Here is a 19,812-nt window from a genome sequence, read left to right as displayed (position 1 = left end):
GAACCCCAGGATCATGACCTAACCTGAAAGCAGATCCTTAACCAAATGAGCCACCCAGGAGCTCCTAAAAGTTATTTTAAAGAAAGCTCACAGGAATCAAAAATGAGAATGGTACAGGACCTTCCACAGCAATCCCAAAGCTGAAATATAATGAAATAACATCTTCTACACTCTGTTGGACATGGTTTCCAACCTAGAATTCTACACCCAGGTCAAAGAACAATCAAGACTGAAGATATAATGAAGACATTTTCAGACACAGGAGGTTCTCAAATTTTCCCTCCCCATTTCCTCTTTCCTCTCCTGCTCCCCTGAAAAGGCAACAGGATTATGAATTCTACACAGAGAGAAAACATAAGGAAAAGGGAGACCTGGCATCTGGGACATGGCAGGGCTACACTAAGGAGTGGACAGAATTCCCAGGATGAGGGCAGGGGGAAGTCCTCCCAGGACAGCTCGGGGGTGGGGTTGGGGGATCCTGTAGAGAAGCAGTTCAGAGCTCCGCAGGGGATCAGAGGGAGACACCAGCAGGAACAGTTTAAAAAAAAAAAAAAAAAAAGGGAAATAAAACAATTAACACCCTTGGTGGATTTGTATGCCTCACTGTACCAGTGGTCAGTTCATTTGGAGAGTCTGGGGGTAAATTAATGACAAAAACCAAACACAGTAAGTAATTAACTTTTAATTAACAATTAACTCTAGGAAAAATAAAAGGTTAGACCAAAAAAGAGAAATATAACAATAAAAATACGGCATGGCTGAGATATGATTATTTGTATTGTGATCAATATTAATGTATCCCCAAATTGGTAGAAAGCTACATGGGAAGGAAGATGGGCAGAGAGAAAGTATAAGGGGAAAAGAGTGTTTGAAGAATTAAACCTTCAACATCCAAAGTAATGAACTGACAACTCAAGCCACAGCCACATGGGCATGGGAATCATGAGAGATAGATAGCAAAACCACAGCAAATCGCTCGTTAAGTAAGCACATCTGGGTAATTACACGGGCATGAGAGCCGGGGTAGGAATCTGCTATTTTCGTTACAATATCCGTAAGATTAATACTTTCTAAACTATAGACAAATTGCCCTATAAAATAGAAGTTAAATTTCAAAAAAAAAAATTTCATCCAAAGAACAACCTATTGTAGACAGTGACTTCTTATCTCATGAATGGATTACTGATTTTCAGAACAAAAGCATTTAGTCTCACAGCAAGAGAGGATTTAGATGTAGATACAAATTTTGGAAAACACTAAGGTAGGTTTTGAAAAGCTAGTTCTCTGCTTAAACTCTTACATGAAATTGAAATACATTACATTATGAATAAAACTACAGCACATTAATGCACGTCCTCATGACCTCACCATTCTGCTTCAGCCCCTCATCAATGAAGGGAAAATTAACTAATCAGGCACTTAGTCTCAAATCTCAAAAAGCAGCCTCCAATAAGAATTAATTACATTAAATTGAACAAAGCCTCTATTTTTTAAATCAACTTTGTATATAACTCTTCCTTGTGTGCAAATGAAGCAGAGGTCACAAACTGTGGCCTGGGAGGCCCCAACCCAACCTCCCCCCAGCTCTGTAATACCTACCAGCTAAAAATGGTTTTTATGGGTTTGTTCTTTTTTTAATGGTTAAAAATAGTTTGTGACACATGGAAAAAAAAACATGAGAACTCAAATCTCAGTATCCACAGATAAAGGTTTATTGGAACACAGCCGTATTTACTAATGTTTGCCTCTATGGCTGCTTTTTACTGATGGTAGAGAAAGTGTGGCCTGAAAAGCCTAAAATACTTGCTATCAGGTCCCTTTCAGAAAAAATTTGTTGACCCCTGAACTAAAGGATTCTAGTTCTGAATTTCATTTGAATTTTATATATTCAAATAAAATTGAGCAAATTCATATATAAAAATGTCCATATAGGGCGCCTGGGTGGCTCAGTGGGTTAAGCCGCTGCCTTTGGCTCAGGTCGTGATCTCAGGGTCCTGGGATCGAGTCCCGCATCGGGCTCTCTGCTCAGCAGGGAGCCTGCTTCTCTCTCTCTCTCTGCCTGCCTCTCCATCTACTTGTGATCTCTCTCTGTCAAATAAATAAATAAAATCTTTAAAAAAAAAAAAGTCCATATAAACAGTCCTTGAATCAAGAGATGTTAGAGACAGTCTACACAGCCCTTAAAGTCCAGAGGGATTTAATGGTTCGCTCAGGGTCAGCCGGGTAAAACGGGAACAGAGTGAAGGTTGGAGTTTGCTGCCTCACAGGGCTGCTCTCTTAGATAAGCGTGTGTCTCCAACATTTTTGCACTAATGCTACTCCTTTGTTCCTACCCCACCCTTCAACTTCTTACTAAATCCCTCACTTTGCTTTAGTTAAAATGTTAATAAAATGTGCCTTTTAATTTGACTCTTCCCAAATATGTAAAACAAATTTCTGCTGATATTTACTTATGACTGTGCCAAAAAAGCAGCAGAGACCACTGACGAAGGACAGTCTTTAGGGTCGGGGAAACCCAGCTTCCAGTTCTGTCCCTGGGGTATCACTCTGGTCCCAATAATCTTCTGACCTTCTCTCAGCTTCACCTGTCCCTTCCCTAAAAGTGAGTGTGTCCCTAGCTCACAGGCGTGTGGTTATTAGACTGAATAAAAGGAGGATGGCAAGAACTGAATGTACTGACGGTCACAGAATTGAGTTCAAGAAGTGTTACCTATTATACTCTGTCTCACGTCCAGATTTTGATACCCATCATTATCCCTGAAGGGCTTCACAGGTAGTGTTCACAAAATTCACTGTGGGCCACAATCACAGTGGTGATCTTGTCAGTGCAGGTTCACTCAGCCCTACCCCCAGGGACTCTGATTATTTAATCTGGAAAAGGCAGGAATCTGCATTTCCAAGCTCAATTGTGATTTGGATACAGGGAGTCCATGGAATGGAAAGAGTGCCCCTAGGTAATGAAAAAGATACCAAGAGGTTAAGAGATGAGCAAAAGCCTCAGTGATCATAGTCTTAATTAAATACAAAATGACAAAAAGCTAAGGACTATAATTCCTTTGTTATTTTTCCTTCCACGACAGTACTCTCTTTTTTTTTTTTTTTTTTGGCCTTAAACTTATGTTCAGCCCTATAAGTTAACTAATGTTATATACAATACGAAGATTATTTCCCAGTTTATAAAGGTTAGGACTTCCAGTTATACAACCAGTTAAATATGTATGGAACTCAAAAAGGTCAGTACTCAGGTCCCAGTGAAACTTCCCATTTTCTATCTTGGATTTCAGCCACACCAACTGTTGCTGTCCCCAGAAAATTTAAGGCTAACCCATTTTACTTATTGGTATATTTGCATACAGAAAGAAAAAAAAAACACAGAAAAATAATATGCATTCCTACCTTTCACTACAAACTGAAACAAGCTAAGAATGTGGCTAAAAACAAGCATGAAACTATATTCTACCTTGAGAAAGTCTGATGTGGGATGAGTGTGGAGCAAATCGCATGCAACAGCTGCTCCTCTGGGTAAGGCTTTTCCTTTGAAGTGTCAATTCCAAAACCAGCAACTAACAGAGCTGACAGTGGCAAGAGTCTGAGAACGTAGATGTACAGGTTCGAAATTACCTTGCTCCAGTCTAAAGCACAGGGAACGCCTTGCTGCTTCCATCTCCGGAGTCGGGTTATCTAGGACGTGTCTACACCACTGCAAAGGGCTCAGGGATTTCTCTGATGATGTGAATGTCTTTGAAGAGCCAACGTATAACCTTAAAAAAAGAAATCTACATTATAGGTATTATATAGGTATATGGACATGACCTCCCTTCTAGGGAAAACAACATGTATTTCACAGTTTCTACTAACACAAAACTCACATTGGATTACTTCAAATACAAAAATCACTTTTTAACAGGCAAATACCCCCAAATAAAATATAATGCTTTCTGTAGCTTGGTGGGAAGGAGGACTTCAAAACACTATGAGAAACTATGTCTCAGAGTCGGAGATCAGAGGCTTTTGCTACTGAACTAGCCTGGAACGGACACCATGATGTCCTGAACGGACACCATGATGACCTGACTACCTCACTTGTGTTTGTAGAAATGAACACTTTCATCCCTTTCTCTGGTAGCAGAATGTTACGTGAACTGGGCTAATTAATATATGTAAACATGACATGACAAGCTAGACAAATTTTATGTACTTTAAAAAAAAAAGTCTAAAAATTAGTGAAAGTCCATTGATTCTCTCAACCCTTAAATAATCAGGTATCTGCCCCCACCCTGTCTCAAATCTGTACTAAACGTGGTATATGCTTCTTTCTCACAAAAGCCAAACAGCTTTCAAAGATATGTTTTTGGAAAAATTTGCTTTCATCATCTAGAACATTACACAGAATTCAAAATAACCACCATGAGGCACTTTAAGTTAAAGATTTTCTCTCTGACATATGGTGCTGAGGTAAATTATAGCATATTTTCAGTCACAGGGTTATACAAAAAAAGTTCATCTTTTTAGCTGACTTAAAAAAGGAAGAGAAAGAATTATAATTACTGCTTCTAGTAATTAACTTATTTACGAATCTGGATTGTAATTATAAATCATACTAAAGTAACACTCCTTTAAACAAAGTTACCATAATTCTAATGAGTACATGTTCTTGAAATACCATACTTCACTATTCACGCTCATGCCATCGTAGTCAGGACCCCCACCTGTCAAAATAATTTCTCAGTTACCCAAGACGGTTGGGGAATGGTACTATTCAGTAAATTATCCTTACAGATCAGAGGTTGGCAAACTTTTTCTGTAAAGGGGCAGCTAGTATGTACTTGGGCTTCATAGGACACAGTCTCTGTCACAACCACTCAATTCCACTACGGTAGCCCCAAAGCACCACAGAGGGTACGCAAGGTGAATAGTAGGCTGTGTTCCTATAAACCATTTATAGACACTGAAACTTGAACTTCCCATAATTTTCAATATCATAAAATAGTAGTCTTTCGCCTTTTTTTTCCAGTCATTTAAAAATGTCTACAAACCATGCAGCAGGGCCAACTTGCCCCAAGACACCGTCTGCTAACTCCTGTTACAGGTGCAGATTCTAAAACACCGTTTCATCCATTCAGGAGTTCCTCGGTGGACCACGGTGGTCCTCCTTTCATCAGGAGTATATGGATTAGCTGAAAATTCTTATTCCTGGGCACGCCTCAGTCTACTATGACAAGATTAACACCCACCTATGTAAATCCATCCTTTCCACCACCACCCCCCCTTGCTAAAAGACCCCTAAAGAGTCCAGTGACACGTAGCTCACTCTAATTCCCCAAGTTCAGGCTAGCCTAGTCAGCTGTTCTCAACCTCTGGTGCATCGAAATGTCTTACTGGGCTGTTAAAACACAAATTGCTAACACTCGACTGCAGGCAGGTCTAATCTACCTGATTCAGAAGGTTTGGACTGTGGTCAAAGAACGCGACTGTCTGAAAAGTTTCCAGGTGATGCTCGTACTGCTGTCTGGAGACCTCACCTGGAGATGGACGCACCGGGCTAAGCCAATCTGAGGCATTGCGGCATTCCTGTTTGCCCCATCACTGGCTTAGGCACAAGCTCTGGATACAATTCTAGCCACTAAAAACTAATGGGAAATATTCTGATGGGCACATTGGCAAGTTTCTCATGTTTAAAGTTGTCAAAAAAGACCCATTTATATGCTTGCCTACAACACATGCACGTGTGTTGTAATACCCACAATGAAAAGCCTAGGCCCAGAAGGTTTCACTGCTGAATTCTACCAAATACCACAGAGAAAAGAAATTGAAGACCAATATCCCTCATGAGCACAGAAGCAAAAATCTGGGTATTTTAGCAAATTGAGTCCAACCACATATAAAAGGGATACTTCATTGTTACAAAGTGGGGTTTATCCCAGGAATGAAAGGTTGGTTTAACATTCAGTCAGTGTAGCTTACCATAGAAAAGGCACAATAATCTCAAAAACAAAAAAGCATCTGACATCCATCCCTGACTCAAACAAACAAAACAAAACAAAACAAAAAAACTCTCAGCAAATTAAGAAGGAAACACTTTCTGATTAAAGGTATGTACAAAAGCAGCATTCTCAACAGTGAAAGGCTGAATGCTCTTCCCCTAACATCAGGAACAAAACAAGGACTAGAGGTTCTAGCTAGTGCAATCACACAATAAATTAAAACATTTAGACTGGAAATAAGTAGTCAATCTATCTTTATTCAGAGATGACATGATCATCTCTGTAAAAAATCTGAGGAACCTACAAAAAAGATACTTGAACTAACGATGGAGTTTAGGAAAAAAGACTCTAGCATACCAGATGAACACACTACAGTTAACTGCATGTCTATGCCAGGGACAATCAGTATTGTTGAAATTTCACTTCCCATTTACACCAAGACCATAAGATGCCTAAGGATAAATCTGATAAAGGATGTCAAGCCCCATATGCTAAAAACTACAAAACACTCTGAGAGAAATTAAAGATATAAATGGGAAGACAGACCATGTTCACAGATCAGAAGACTCAATATTAAGATGTCAATTATCCTTAAATGTATCCATTTAATAAAATCCCAAAAGTTCAGTAAGCTTCTTGAAGAAATTTGAAAGCTGATTCTGAGATTCATATGGAAATGCAAAGATCCTAGAACAGTCAAAACAACCTTGAAAAAAACAATGAAGTGGGAGAGCTACCGGTGAGTGGGACACATGACAAACCTACAGCAGCGAAGACAGTTGAGGAGGACATGAAGACAAACAGATCAATGGGGAAACAAGATGGTCCAGAACTGCACACGTATGGAAAACTGATTCTTGACGAAGTATAAAGACAATTCAATGAAGAAAAGATAGCCTTTTGAGCAAATCATGCTGAAACAAATGTCACAACCACTCAATTCCACTATGGCACCCCCAAAGCACCCCATGGGAGTGCTCAATGACTTGACCTCCCATGCTAACACTGGGAGGACAGGAATTAATATACAGAATTAAATGACTGCATTTAATTCTATATACAAAAAATAAATTTTGAGCCATACATTACACAATACCCAAAATTAACTCAAAACGGAGATATAAAAACGTCAAACCTGGAGCTATAAAATTTTTAAAAGAAACCATAAGAAAAGTCTTTGTGTCCTTGGGTTGGCAAATATTTCTTACATAGAATTTCTTATATGGAAAAATATGATCCATAAAAGAAAAAAATTTTTTATCAATTCGACTTCACTAAAATTACAACTTTACTCGTTGAAAGACACTAATAGAAGACTAAATGATAAACCACAGAGTGGGTAAAAATATTTGCAAATCACATATGATAAAAAAAAAACTTGTATGTAGACAGATGTAAAAACTCTGTATACTCAATAATAACCCAATTTTTAAAAATGGACAAAAGATTAAAAGACATTTCAACAAAGAAAATCTATGAATGAACAGCATATAGAAAATATGCTCATCATTTGTCATGAGGTAAATGCAAAGTAGAACCACTCTGAAGTACTACTATGCACCTATTAGAATGGCTAAAATTAAAAAGCCTGACCACGGCAAGCACAACGAGCACAATTGAAATTCCCATTCGGTGCTGGCACAAATAGGAAACAGCCTAAGCACTTTGGGAAAGATTCTGGCAGCTTCCTAAAGAGTTAACATACACCTATTCCTGTTCCAGCCTCTCAAGAGCCATTGAGTATTTATCCAAAAGATATGAATGCACGTGTCCACACAAAGACTTATTTGTAATAGCCAAAACTTGAAAACGGCCCAAACGTTCGTTAAGAGATGAATGGATTAAAAAAAAACATTGTTACATGCATACAATCTAATAGTTCTCCCAATAAAAAGGAATGAACTATTGTTTCATGGAACACGGAAGAATTTTAAAATAACTCTTGATCCTAAGCAGCCAGCCCAAAAAACAAATGAAGAAACGGCACATACTGTATGATTTCATACATATGACAGTATAGAAAGCGCAAACTAATCTAGACTGGCGGGGAGAGCAGACCAGTGGTTGGGTGCCTTGATGGGAAGTAAGTGGGAGCAGGAGAGAGGAAATGCAAAGGGCCACAAGAAAACCTGGGGCATTAAGATATGGTTCATTCTCTTGACTCTAGTGATGGTTTTATAGGTGTGTGTGTGTGTGTGTGTATATATATATATATATATATATATATGTCAAAACCTATCAAATAGTACATTTTAATATATGCAGCTTATACTTCACTTATACCTCAATAAAGCTTTAAAAAAAAAGATTTCACGAAAGCAATTATTTTCTGTCCTTCAGTGTCCTCAAGACCTGAGTAGCCTTTCCAGGTGAATGAATTCAGGTGAAACAAGAAGCAGGTGCCACAGCCCCGACATAAACGGGTCACTAAACTAGTCAACTATGGTTCTTTAATTTTTTTTTTTTTTTTTTTTTTTTTTAGAGGTGGGGGAGAGAGAGATTGCAGGGAGAGAGAGAATCTTAAGCAGGCTCCATGCCCAGTGAGGAGCCCAACACAGGGCTCGATCTCAAATCCTGAGATCACGACCTGAGCCATAATCAAGAGTTGGATGCTTAACTGACTGAGCCCTCAGGTGCCCCTTTTTTCTTATTTAGCTTTTTTTTTTTTTTTAAGAGAGAGAGAATGGAACTTATCTTTAGACTTCTTTAATAAGTTATCCCTACTGTTTTATACACACACAAATTCATGCCACTGCCGGAGTCTCTGCTTGTTCTCAAACCCCTCTCACTGCCCCAAGAAGCCACTGCGTGAAGCACTGTTCTCCTCATTACCTCTAGCATCATAAGAACTGCTCTTATCTTCTATTACAAAGTTTCCACCAACCAGGCTGCCTCAGGATTTTAGGTGCTCCCATGAGTTGGATTTTTTTCTGGTAGTTTTTTGTGGGGTTTTGTTTCATTGTTTTTGCTTATAGGGGAACTCTGAAGATTTCCTTTATCCATTAGGGTCTATGTACTATAGTTCCTTCATTGGACCACACAGACTCATAGCATATTCAAAAGCAGCACTCGCCCCCACCACCTCTTCCCCACCACGACCCAAGACCAGAGGATGGCCCAGAAGCTCTGACTTCAGGCACAAACTCAGCTGAAGGAGGGATGAAGTACTTTACTGAACCAGAGAGGTGAAATGAACGCCTCCGTGTTGACTGGCTCAAACTTTGGTCCCATTTTCCCTTTACTATTCCTAGAACTGACTGTGTTACTCTTATTTCCCAGGAGTACAGAAACTTGTGTACAGAGACAGATGAACCCAAGAGAAGACTGAGATATCCTGAAAGCTGAACTGGCTACCCACCCAATCACTTGGTAAAGAACTCTACCCACTCAGAGCTTTAGATCAACTTCAATGTCCCCCTCTTTGGTGCAAAGAGAAATCAGTGACACCAGAAACTTAGAATATTCCTTTTAAATTGAAAGCTGAGACCAAAAGTAGAGGGAAAGGAGAACTGAGAAAACAACAGAGAGAACTGATAAAAAATCTAAGATAACCATAACTGGTATCATCTGAGAGAAAAAGTTACATTCACAAAATAATAATAATAAGATATTAAAAAAGAAAGATTCTTCATTCTTGGAAAATGAAACTTTTAGCATATACAAAAAATTCAGTAAGTGAGTTTGAAAGATCAAGTTGAAGCAGTCTCTCAGATGCAAAACAAAGACAGATTTACAATGAAAGACAAACAAAAAAAATTAAATGACTGCATCAGGTGGGCCTACATCTGATTATTACAAGTTCTAAAACACAAACATATATATATATATGCCCACACACATGGAGAGAAGATTATTTTAAGGGGGGGGGGCAGAAAATTTTGAGAATTGAAGGCAGGCCATTGAATTCTAAAGTGAGAACACCCATAAATGTCCAGTACCACAAATAAGATAGGCCCATACCAAGATACAACATGGCATTTTAGAAAACTAGGGATAAAAAACACTAAAAAAGAAGTCAAGGATTAAATATCCAAACCACAGTGCACTTCAATATCTAAAACCTAATAAAAATTAGAACAAAATGAAACAATGCCTTCAAGCATAAGAGAAAGTGACTTAGGCTTTTTATACCCAGCCCAACTATGAATCTTTCATGAGGCTAGAATAAAGACATTTTTAAATAAGCAGAATTTCACAGTGTACTTCTCATAATAATGCCCTTTCTCAGAAAACTACTGGAGGCTGTGCCCTCCCCAGTAGATTAAACAAAATATATGAAGACAAAGAATTTTAAAAATGGGAGGTCCTGCATAAGCAAGAAACCTAAGAAATTCCCATTAACACAGCACTGTGCGTGCAGCCTAAGAAGCAAACAGTAAAGACTGGAGCAATGGGCTTAAAAGTTCCAGAAGGGATGGCATTACAAAGCAAATTGTTAAAAACAGATTTAAAAGACTGTCAAGTATGTATGACCTTATCAAGGAATTTATGGCTCCAGGAGAGTATTTGAAAAAGTAATTAATAATAGGGATTACAGAAATTGAAGGGGGAAAAGAGAGGTCATTAGTAACTCTTGGAGGAAAAAAAGGATGAGAGGAAAATAACATACAATTAACAGGGCTCAGTTAATAACCACTATGGTCATAATACAAGTGTTACATAGCATTTAACACAAAAATAATGAAAACCATTATGAGAAGGGAAAGATGACATGGTGGTGTGGGGGTGACGAGAAGAGAGCTTAGTCTTCATCTTCCAAAACAGGTCCACAGACGTCTAAGATCATATAGTACAAATGACTGCTCAGAAATAAAGAGCAAAAGCAACAACCACATGAGAATCAAGTGAAGCCTGTGCAGAGGACTCAGAGGTCCAAGAGATAGAGGGCTCCTGCTTTCTGTAAAAAGCCTCGCTGTTTACATCCTGTTTATTGCATTACTTTGATAAACTTTAGAAGCACTGTGCAAAGTGTGAAGACAACTGATCATTTTCAGAGTCAGTCTCCAAACAATGTACCCAGGATAGCTCTGAGCCTACTGTTTCTATGGGGAGGCCTAGAGCTGGACCTAAAGAAAGCAACAGGAAGATGGAGATCACAGAGCTACAAACTCCTTGAGTGTGACATAACACCAAAATTAGATAAGCAGGGTAAAACCTGTATTCGCCCCAAAGGGCTCCAATCTTCCAAAAAGTCATAAAAATCACCTTATTTGTTGTCATTACAATATTCCATTTTACCATCATTAATGCCACATACCTCCTCGTGACTTACAAACTGCTCTTTCAATTTCTCTAGTTCCACTGATGAAACTATATTAGAATCTAGCAAGATACAAGAAAAAAACCTCACCTAAAACTTGAGAATTCTTCAAATATTAGGAAAGCTATCTTTGAAAAGTCACACTCTAATTTTCTTTAACTTTGCATCAAGACCTTCCAAAGGCACGTGACTAGAAACAATTAGCTTTCTCATAGCATCTCTTCTCCATACATTTCACATTCTGGATGTCCTCACTTAACTTACCTCCCATGCTAACACTGGGAGGACAGGAACAACATCAAACCTGCCATCAGAATAATCACTTGAGTGCTTCAAAGGACTATTACAACTATCTAGGGGAAAAAAAATCAGTTATTCTCAAGTAAATGTTTGATTCTAAAGTCATCCTTCTGATAACACAAAAACAAATGATACGGCAAAACATATGCATATGTTCTACGTGCCTGTCACTGAGAAGGAATATGTGGCAATTTTCAGACGTGTAATTTAAAGCTTTCAAGCATCACAAGTTCCATTTTAAGGAAATCTGAAGCATCAGCACTGATAGGCAATCAATCAATCTTCAGGGGAACTGAAGCATCTGATTCACCAGCGCCCACTAGAGCCACACTCAGCAGCCACCGCAAAGCAAATTCACCACCACAAAGCTATTAAAAGGACACAAGAAGCCCAGTGTGAGTTACGGAATTGTCCTACAGCAGACTCTACCCCTGTCCCTCCACAGTTAGAGCTGGATTCTATTTTGGTGTCTCACTGCAGGGTTTCAAAGACCTCAGCACATACTTCACTCGACTCCGTTTGCCTCTAGAAAACACTGCGGTTTTCAATTAGCATTGTCAGAAAGTGAAGCACCCTCTGGTCTTTTCACTGAAAATCAATTATGGGGGGAAAAAAAAAAGACCAGTTCAGGTGGTCTAATTTAGCTGTGCCATATGGACAGTACAAGGTGTTCAGCAGCTTTGATGGAGAATTGGCAAGGATTTTAGCCAGCTGTCTAGGGTCGTGGTGTTACACGCGAAAGATGAATAGCTCATTCATTAAATTTTCCATGATTTGTACATAGCCCTCTTTCCCCCTTTTATAATTATGACTTTTCTCCTGTCCTTTCCATTGGGTAAGTTTAAAATCTCTGCCACGTCCCTTTTACATAAGTTTCAATATTCTTCTAATTGCCACTCCACTAAAATAAAGGCCCTACAGGACTGTATTTTCTGTTAGCTGGCATATTATCTTGACATTTTCTGAATATAGACTTCTCTCCCTGACTGAGGTGCGCAAGACCTGACTTTCCCCGGCGCTACCCTCTCTTCAGAGAGCTGGGCTTTTCTACCTGCTTTCTTCAACACCATTTTGCTTTCAAATGGTGTAAAATGGAGTTTTTCTAACTGTGACCTTAACGCACAAATATATTTACTATTTCGGCCCAGGGCACACACATGTAAAACTGAAACAAGTTCAATCGATACAAATTTGTATCACAAGATAGGCTGCCTTCTGATTTTATATTCTACTGCTCTTCATTTTCTAAAGAAGAAATGCCGGTCAAGCCACTAAGCTGACCTTATGACACACTGATGGTCATAACCAAGCTCGGGAAGAACAGCCATGCTGTACACACTTCAGAATCGGTCTCAACCACCTGAACTGTGGTTTTAACCTTTCAGTAAATAACTGGAGGAGCTTTTTAAGTCATTTCACCACACACTTCAGTCCCTCAGTCAGGAAATAGGGGAGCTCAAATAGGTCATGGAAAGGTCTAGAGTGAAGTTAACAACTTACTGCTCCTCTGGCCACTTCACACCAATCTGCTCTCTTTTCCTGATACCCTGCTGCTTCTCAGCTTGGTGACATGGGACAGTGATTTTGAAAACGTCATTCCATACACACTGGCAAATCATCCAGGCACATGTTCCAAGTATGCATCAAAGTCACCATCCTTGGAGCTTAATTTGCTCCTGAAATTCAGAGCCCCACCCCACTTCTAGCCTATGGTTTTCTGGAGAGCTAAGGCTGTCAAATTAGTAGCGATCCCTGAAGAACCCATGTAGCAGGACGTGAAGTTTACTATGGGATTATAACAATTGGATTTAAGAATTAAGGTTCTAGGGGGCACCTGGGTGGCTCAGTCAGTCAAGCGTCTGACTCCTGATTTTGGCTCAGGTCATGACCTCAGGGTTGTGGGATCAAGCCCAGAGTGGGGCTCTGTGCTCAGCAGGGGGTCTGCTTGAAATTCTGCCTCTGCCCTTCTCCCTGCTCATGTGCTTTCACTCTCTCTAAAATAAATAAGTCTTTAAAAAAAAAAAAAAAAATTAAGGTCCTGGAACCACAATTTAATTTCCTGAGACATTTACTTCTAGCAGCCCTAAGATTAAAGAAAAAATAATTTAAATTCAACTGAGATAAATATTTGAAGAAATGAGACAACTGTTTTATTTCAAAGATTTTCATCAAAATGAAAAGGAAAACACACTATCCTTCTCACAAAGTTTTGGTTTTTTATAAACAGAAGATACTTGTAGGTTAAATAATTGGAAAAATGACCTAAGAGACCTGATTGACCATTAACTAATGAACTATCATCAAGCAAATACTGATTCTACAATTAACGGTTTTCCTTCTACACATAATTCTTGAGCCAAGCATTGTCGGGGTTGTTAATAAAAGGTGAAGAGTTACAGTATAAGGTTTTATTAGAAAAAAATGGGACTTACATGAAAGAACTTCTAAAACATTCAAAGATTCATCTATATCTGTGAACTTTCTTTCCTGAAGACAAGACATCCTGCGGGAAATACTGTTCTAAATAATCAAATATCAACTTTAAGTTATTAGGATGAAATCATGATAAAAATGCATGAAAAATTATAGGGGAGACACTCAACAGTACATTGGTCCTTAATAAATATGGTTACTTTTACAATGATGCAACTGTTATAGGGAAACAAACGTGTCCAAGATAGGTTCAATGAAAGGCAGTTTTAAAAAAACTGATGTGCATTTAAGGATTTGGATAATTATGTTTGTATCTTGAAGGATCTGTAGAATGTTAACAGTTAAACTCTGAATCATGGTAATGAATTCAGGACAAGAGGAAAGACTCCTGTGACTTCATACTCACATCTGTGAGGGCTTTTTTCTTCCACGGTGAAAATGTAAAACTATTTTTAAGTATTTTTAGAATAATCAGGTACTTATTATCCACTACAGTTGTTTCCTAACAGGGGAAATAAAGGTAAGTTGTCTCCCTGCAAACATATGAGGCAATCCAAATGAAAAACACCCTGTTTGTGAGACGACAGGACAGGGACGTACACAGTTTACAGCGATGAAGGAACATCATCAGCATTAACAAGTAGGTTCAACTTGGAGAATCAGGCCTGCTATTTGTTCATCAACAGGCCAAGATAATGTAATACAAAAATATTTTAATGTATAAGGTGTCAGGACAGAAAGTTTTCTGTAAATCAGGTGACCTTAAAAATGTTTTAATTACATTCCACCAAAGAGTAATTATCCCTCCATTTTTCCACATGGGATTCTAGTCCTAAATTTCTTCTGAGAAAGACATGCTATAAAACAGTGTGCCGCTTGTCTGTGGAAACATCCATAAAGTGTCGGAGCATTGATTTATGTACTCCCCTGAATATTTGATGAGTGAAATTAGTAGAACCTGCTATCCTTTACATCCACTTCAAACCATCTCAAGTGCTAATAGAGTAATTCCATTAAGCAGGTCATTTTTCCCCCAAAGTTATTCCAATACTATTTTGACAAAAATTAAACTATGAAAAGCCTGCATATCAAAATCCTAGCAGTAGCTGGATGATAACTAAATAGGTAGAAGTCCATTCAATGGAAAAAAATTACAATCCTATTAGCTATGTATATACCACCCCAATTGAATACACTTATAAAATCATAAGTATATCACAGGTTTAAAAATGCTAACATTTTTAATGGATAGGATTGATGCCCATCAAAAATACAAATAAGTTGCCTTCTACCATCCATGTATCTCCAGAAAAGGTCAAGTGGGCCTTAAATCAAGGTAACATAATTTGAAAGTAGCATAAGGGCTTATAGTGATTATAACCTAAAAACCGCCATGAGAGCACTTTCTAGTACCATGCTCAGGTTGAAACTCAGTTTACAATACAGCTTGGGCTCCACAAACACCAAGATGTCATTTCTAAAGAATGGCTCAAAGCTACGCAGAGTGGTGAGTTGTTCTGATCTTTACAACTTGAGCAACCAGCACAGTTGCCCACAGGTGGAGCACTAAGGAGGAGGAAGAGAAGGATGCTTTATTGTAGCTCCATCCATTTTGATTCTCCGAATCAGGCCAACTAGTTAATGCACGTTACCAAGGAGAGTTCTGAGAGTATAAGGGAACACCGCAGGTCTCAACGGGAAAACCGGTAGGGTTCTCCATTCTCATTCCCTCTGTGGGATCATGCAACAGGACCACAAAGAAAGTAAGGAAAACCCAGCTTGCAAAAAACAGGAAGGGTCAGAAGTAGAAGGACCCAAGGTAAAAGGACAACTGTCCTTCATGCAGCAGCTACGGAAAGGTGAAGGCTGTTCATTTTCCCTGCAGGAACTTAAGTCTGACCTCCTCTGAGGCTTCAACTCATCTTACCATGTCCCACTACCTCTGCTGATGGAGGAAAGCAAACGAACCACAACCAGAAGTCAGTCATGAAAGGACTTACTCCATGAGAAAGCAGCATGAAAAATAAGGGACTCAGACCACCCCCCCCCAAAGTTACTCATTGATGGAAAACAGAGCTAGCCAGATTTCAAGCGAAAAGATGCTGCCAACCAAAGTCTTCTGATAACCAACTCACGGTTTCTAAAAAAAATAAAATAAAAAGTTGCTTCTCACTTTTCTTCAATCAACGGTTCATTTTTAAAAATTAAAGATCCTTGATTTCTAAGTAACAGTACTTTCATGCTGCCCACTCCATTCCCTGAAAAAGCCCTCGTTTTTGACACCATTAATGACAGGAAAGCCCGTGAGGGCAGCATTTCAAAAAGCAAGTCAGTCTTTGAAATGAGACGCTATCAGCGAAAATGCAGCGCATGAGGACACGCGACTGCACAAGTCCAACTGCAAGCACGAGTCTCTAAGGAGAGACCCATCACTGGGCGGCTTGGGACGCCACGGGACGAGACCGCAGAGCACGCAAATCCTGCCCAGCGTTCGTTTGGGAGGAAAGACCAGGAACAGTCGCAGACTGAGGCCAACCCTACCCATCCCCCGCTACTCCCAAAAACGACGGGGGGAAGGCAGGACTGAGTAACAAAAAGATGGCACGGATTTTTCAGTTAATGCTAACAGGCAGCTGGGGACCGAGTCATCCGCGCAGAGCAGAAGACAGGGAGATGGAGGGGACCCATTCATCCCCAGCTGGCTCAGCCTGAGCTATGAGAAATAGGTTTCCGCCCCCGTGAAAAGCCTCCGCTCCTCGCCCAGTTGGGCACCTGCCAGGCCACCACGTCCGGGGGCAAGGACGAGGTCCCCCTCTCCTCCCCGGCCCACGCCCTCCCCGCCGTCCCGGGGCCTCCGAGGCCGGGGTTCCGGGGGAAGGAGCGGAGCCCGGCAATACCAGGTGTAGTTGTCCTCGTCCCGCCAGGCGGCTACGCTCTCCAGGTCCAGCGGCTCCACCTCGTCCAGCAGCGTGGGGGGCGGCGAGGGCGGCGCGGCGGCTCCCCCCGGCGGCGTCCCCGCGCCCCCCGGCTCCGGCCCGCCGCCGCCTGCGCCGAAGAAGCCCGCCGCCGGCTTGAAGTAGACGAAGGGCGCCTCGGGGGGCTGCGCCAGGCTGCAGAGCAGGGAGGGCGCCGGGCTGGGCAGGCAGTACGTCCCCGAGAACGCGGGGCTGGAGCTGCCGCTGCCGCTGCCGCCGCCGCCCAACGCCAGCCCGAGCCCCAGACCCCCCGAGGCGGCGGCGGCTGCGGCCGGGGGGCTCCGCGGACCCAACGGGCTGCAGGCCCCGGCGGGGGGCGGCGCGGCGGGCGGCGGCGGCGGCAGCAGCAGCAGGTGCGGGGCGGCGGCCGCGCTGGCCGCCCGGCTCCGCAGCTGCTCGTTCTGCTTCTCCAGCTTGCGCACTAGCTCCTGCAGCTTCTTCACCTCCAGCTCAGCGTTCACCACCGGCCCGGAGCCCGCTCCGGAGCCGCCCCCTGCCGAGGCGCATTTCACCTGCTCCGCCATCATCGTGGGCCCCGAAGGCGCCGCGGCCGCCGGGGTGGTGCGCGCCGCCGCGCCCGCTCCTCCAGCCGCGGAGAGACTATGGCTCCTTCCCTGCCACCCGGGGAGCGCCGACCACGCTGGGACAGAGGCCGAGCCGGCTGTTCGCATCAGCACCGGGCCCCAGCCTCTGGCCCAGGCAGCCGCCGCCAAACAGCTCTGCACATGCTCAGAGCGTCCCTCCAGTCCCCTGGGCGCCGCGGCGGCTCCGGGTTTTAGCCGCGGCCCCGGGGCGGGGCGGGGCGATGCCGGGTGGGCGGGGCCGGTGGAAGACCTGCCGCGGGGAAAGAGGAACTCGAGAGGGCGAGGCAGGCAGCAGAGGCTGGGGTCCTGGGGCCGCCGCCCGCGCTACCTAGCCCTAGGTGCCTGATTGGACCTGGCCTGAACTTTCCCGCCACAGGCGCTTCCGCAGCTGTGGGGAGAGCAAACTGTGCGGATCTCAGAGCCTGTTCCAAAAAAGCCGCTGCAGGTGTCTGCCCTGGAGGAGTGCACACCGCGCCCTCTCGTTTGCTACGGTCCAGGAGCTTGTGCTCAATGACCTTAGCCACTAGCCACTGGCTGAGGAACCAGAGGGCCAGGAAACGTTATCCTAAGGGCTGGAAAATGAGAAAGTGGAACAGAAAGACTTGGAGACCATGCTATTAATCCACTAATTGGTAACACAGAGACAAAATGGTGGGAGAGGAGGGCAAGGAGAAAGAAGAAATCCTGAGAGTGGCCCGCTGCTGAAGAGCCAAGTGTTTATTCTAAAAGAGTCGAATTCAAATTATTCTGTTACCACCAGTGTTTGTCATAATAATGCAAGAGCATTTTCCATACTACGTATATTCTTACGTTTATCAAGACAAAAGATACTTGAGCACCTAACTTTCGGACACGATTCTAAGAGCTGGCCATCGAGCATTGAACAAAACAAGCAAAAATCATTATAGGCGAAACCTGAGTAAAATTGTATAGCGCTCCATCTCTTTAATAATTGACAAGCTGTTAGGTCACACTTACAGGGTGGAAGGGGACAGAGAAAAAAAGAAATGAGAAAAAGAAAACCTTCGAACTCTATCCCAATATCCCTAAACTCACCTGCAAGGCTGCTCTTTTTATATCTTTTGGAAACCACTGGCAAATCTGCCGGGGAGAGGGGAGCGGGGAAGCTTTTAGGCAGAAGAATGGGATTCAGTTTCCATCAATCAGTATTGACCTAGCATTCCAAGTATTTAACACAATCGGGAAAAAGTCTGAGATTTTATTATGAGAAAGGTCCACACAACTGGTTCTCATCCTCAGATGATAGGCTATCTGGTGAGAGTTCCTGCTCCAGGACTTTGCATACTGATCGTTGTGACAATGTTCCACATCCCTCTGTAACTGCATGCACATTGTATCATTGGTTTTAGATTTGGCTCTGTGCCCTCCTGCTCTGAAACACTTGTGTCTTCTCAGTTATCAATCAATATCTGTGGCTTCTGCCTGTAGGGTGGGTGATCTGCATTTAACTTGCGTGGTGAGGGCTTCCATAAATTGGAGAAATATGTGTGATAACTACTCAGACCCTTCCTATCTGGAGTTCCGCTTGCTAGACCACCACTGAACCACCTGTATCACCTTTCCAAGTTTCGGTCTATCTTCTGGATATCCTGGTGACTACTAAAACCTGGAGAAGTGGAATAATACTCCTGAAAGTCCTAAGTAAAGAATCTATTGAAGGATTTTTCCGCATGCTCAGTGGCAGATGCGGTAGCAGGAACCCTGCAACACAAAGAAAGGGAGACAACAGACACAATGAGAACAAAGAGCTGCTGGCTTCCCCATTAGCAAAAGAAATTGGGAAGAGACACAGAATAGTGAAGACCGCAAGAATTCAGATGTAAAGAAAAGCAGTCATTTCACTACAACATTTATATACTCTAGAGAAGCAGTGAAATAAACAGCCCGCTCCTCCCCCATTTACTCACTACGGTCTACCGAATACAGCCAAGCAACCAGTAGTCAAGTCTTAGGACTGTGTCTTCTAAGTCACAATTATTAAATAAAACAAAAGTGTTTAAAAAGTAAGTGTTCATTGAAATTTAGACATAGAATAAAGATGACACATTCTGCCCTAAATTTCTTTTCTTCATTCTTCTTCTGCAAAGACAAATTTGCCCTCTTCACAACTGTTTTAAAAAGTATGAAATGACTCATGTCCAGAGAAATTTTAAACAATTTCTTTTCCTTTCTATTAAAGCATCTCTTTTTTTCTCCCCTTCTGTGAGCTACTCATGTACACACACCAGAGAGGACCAGAATGTACACAGATTTTA

At 41.8% G+C, this 19,812-nt stretch overlaps 1 protein-coding gene across 3 annotated transcripts in view; it reads right to left on the bottom strand.

Moving 5' to 3' along the window:
• The window catches only part of LOC111147144 (SLAIN motif family member 1), a 59,121-nt gene extending 41,623 nt beyond the window's left edge, over positions 1-17,498 (bottom strand). Inside the window, exons 1-3 of one of the 3 annotated variants that reach the window (XM_022503046.1) lie at positions 17,193-17,498; positions 16,875-17,144; positions 3,622-3,761 (exon numbers count right to left, since the gene is read on the bottom strand). In XM_022503046.1, the coding sequence (XP_022358754.1) occupies positions 3,622-3,761; positions 16,875-17,144; positions 17,193-17,479 (697 nt within the window). In that variant the 5' untranslated portion in view covers positions 17,480-17,498. Of the gene's footprint in view, positions 1-3,621; positions 3,762-16,874 lie in introns of all 3 variants that reach the window. The other 2 variants (XM_022503045.1, XM_022503047.1) reach the window with 2 other exon arrangements.
• Positions 17,499-19,812: the final 2,314 nt, after the last annotated feature.

The sequence above is a fragment of the Enhydra lutris genome, unplaced genomic scaffold, assembly GCF_002288905.1.
Source record: "Enhydra lutris kenyoni isolate GAN:26980312 unplaced genomic scaffold, ASM228890v2 scaffoldscaffold15, whole genome shotgun sequence".
NCBI classification, from domain to species: Eukaryota; Metazoa; Chordata; class Mammalia; order Carnivora; family Mustelidae; genus Enhydra; species Enhydra lutris.
This window is presented reverse-complemented; position numbering and strand designations above follow the sequence as displayed.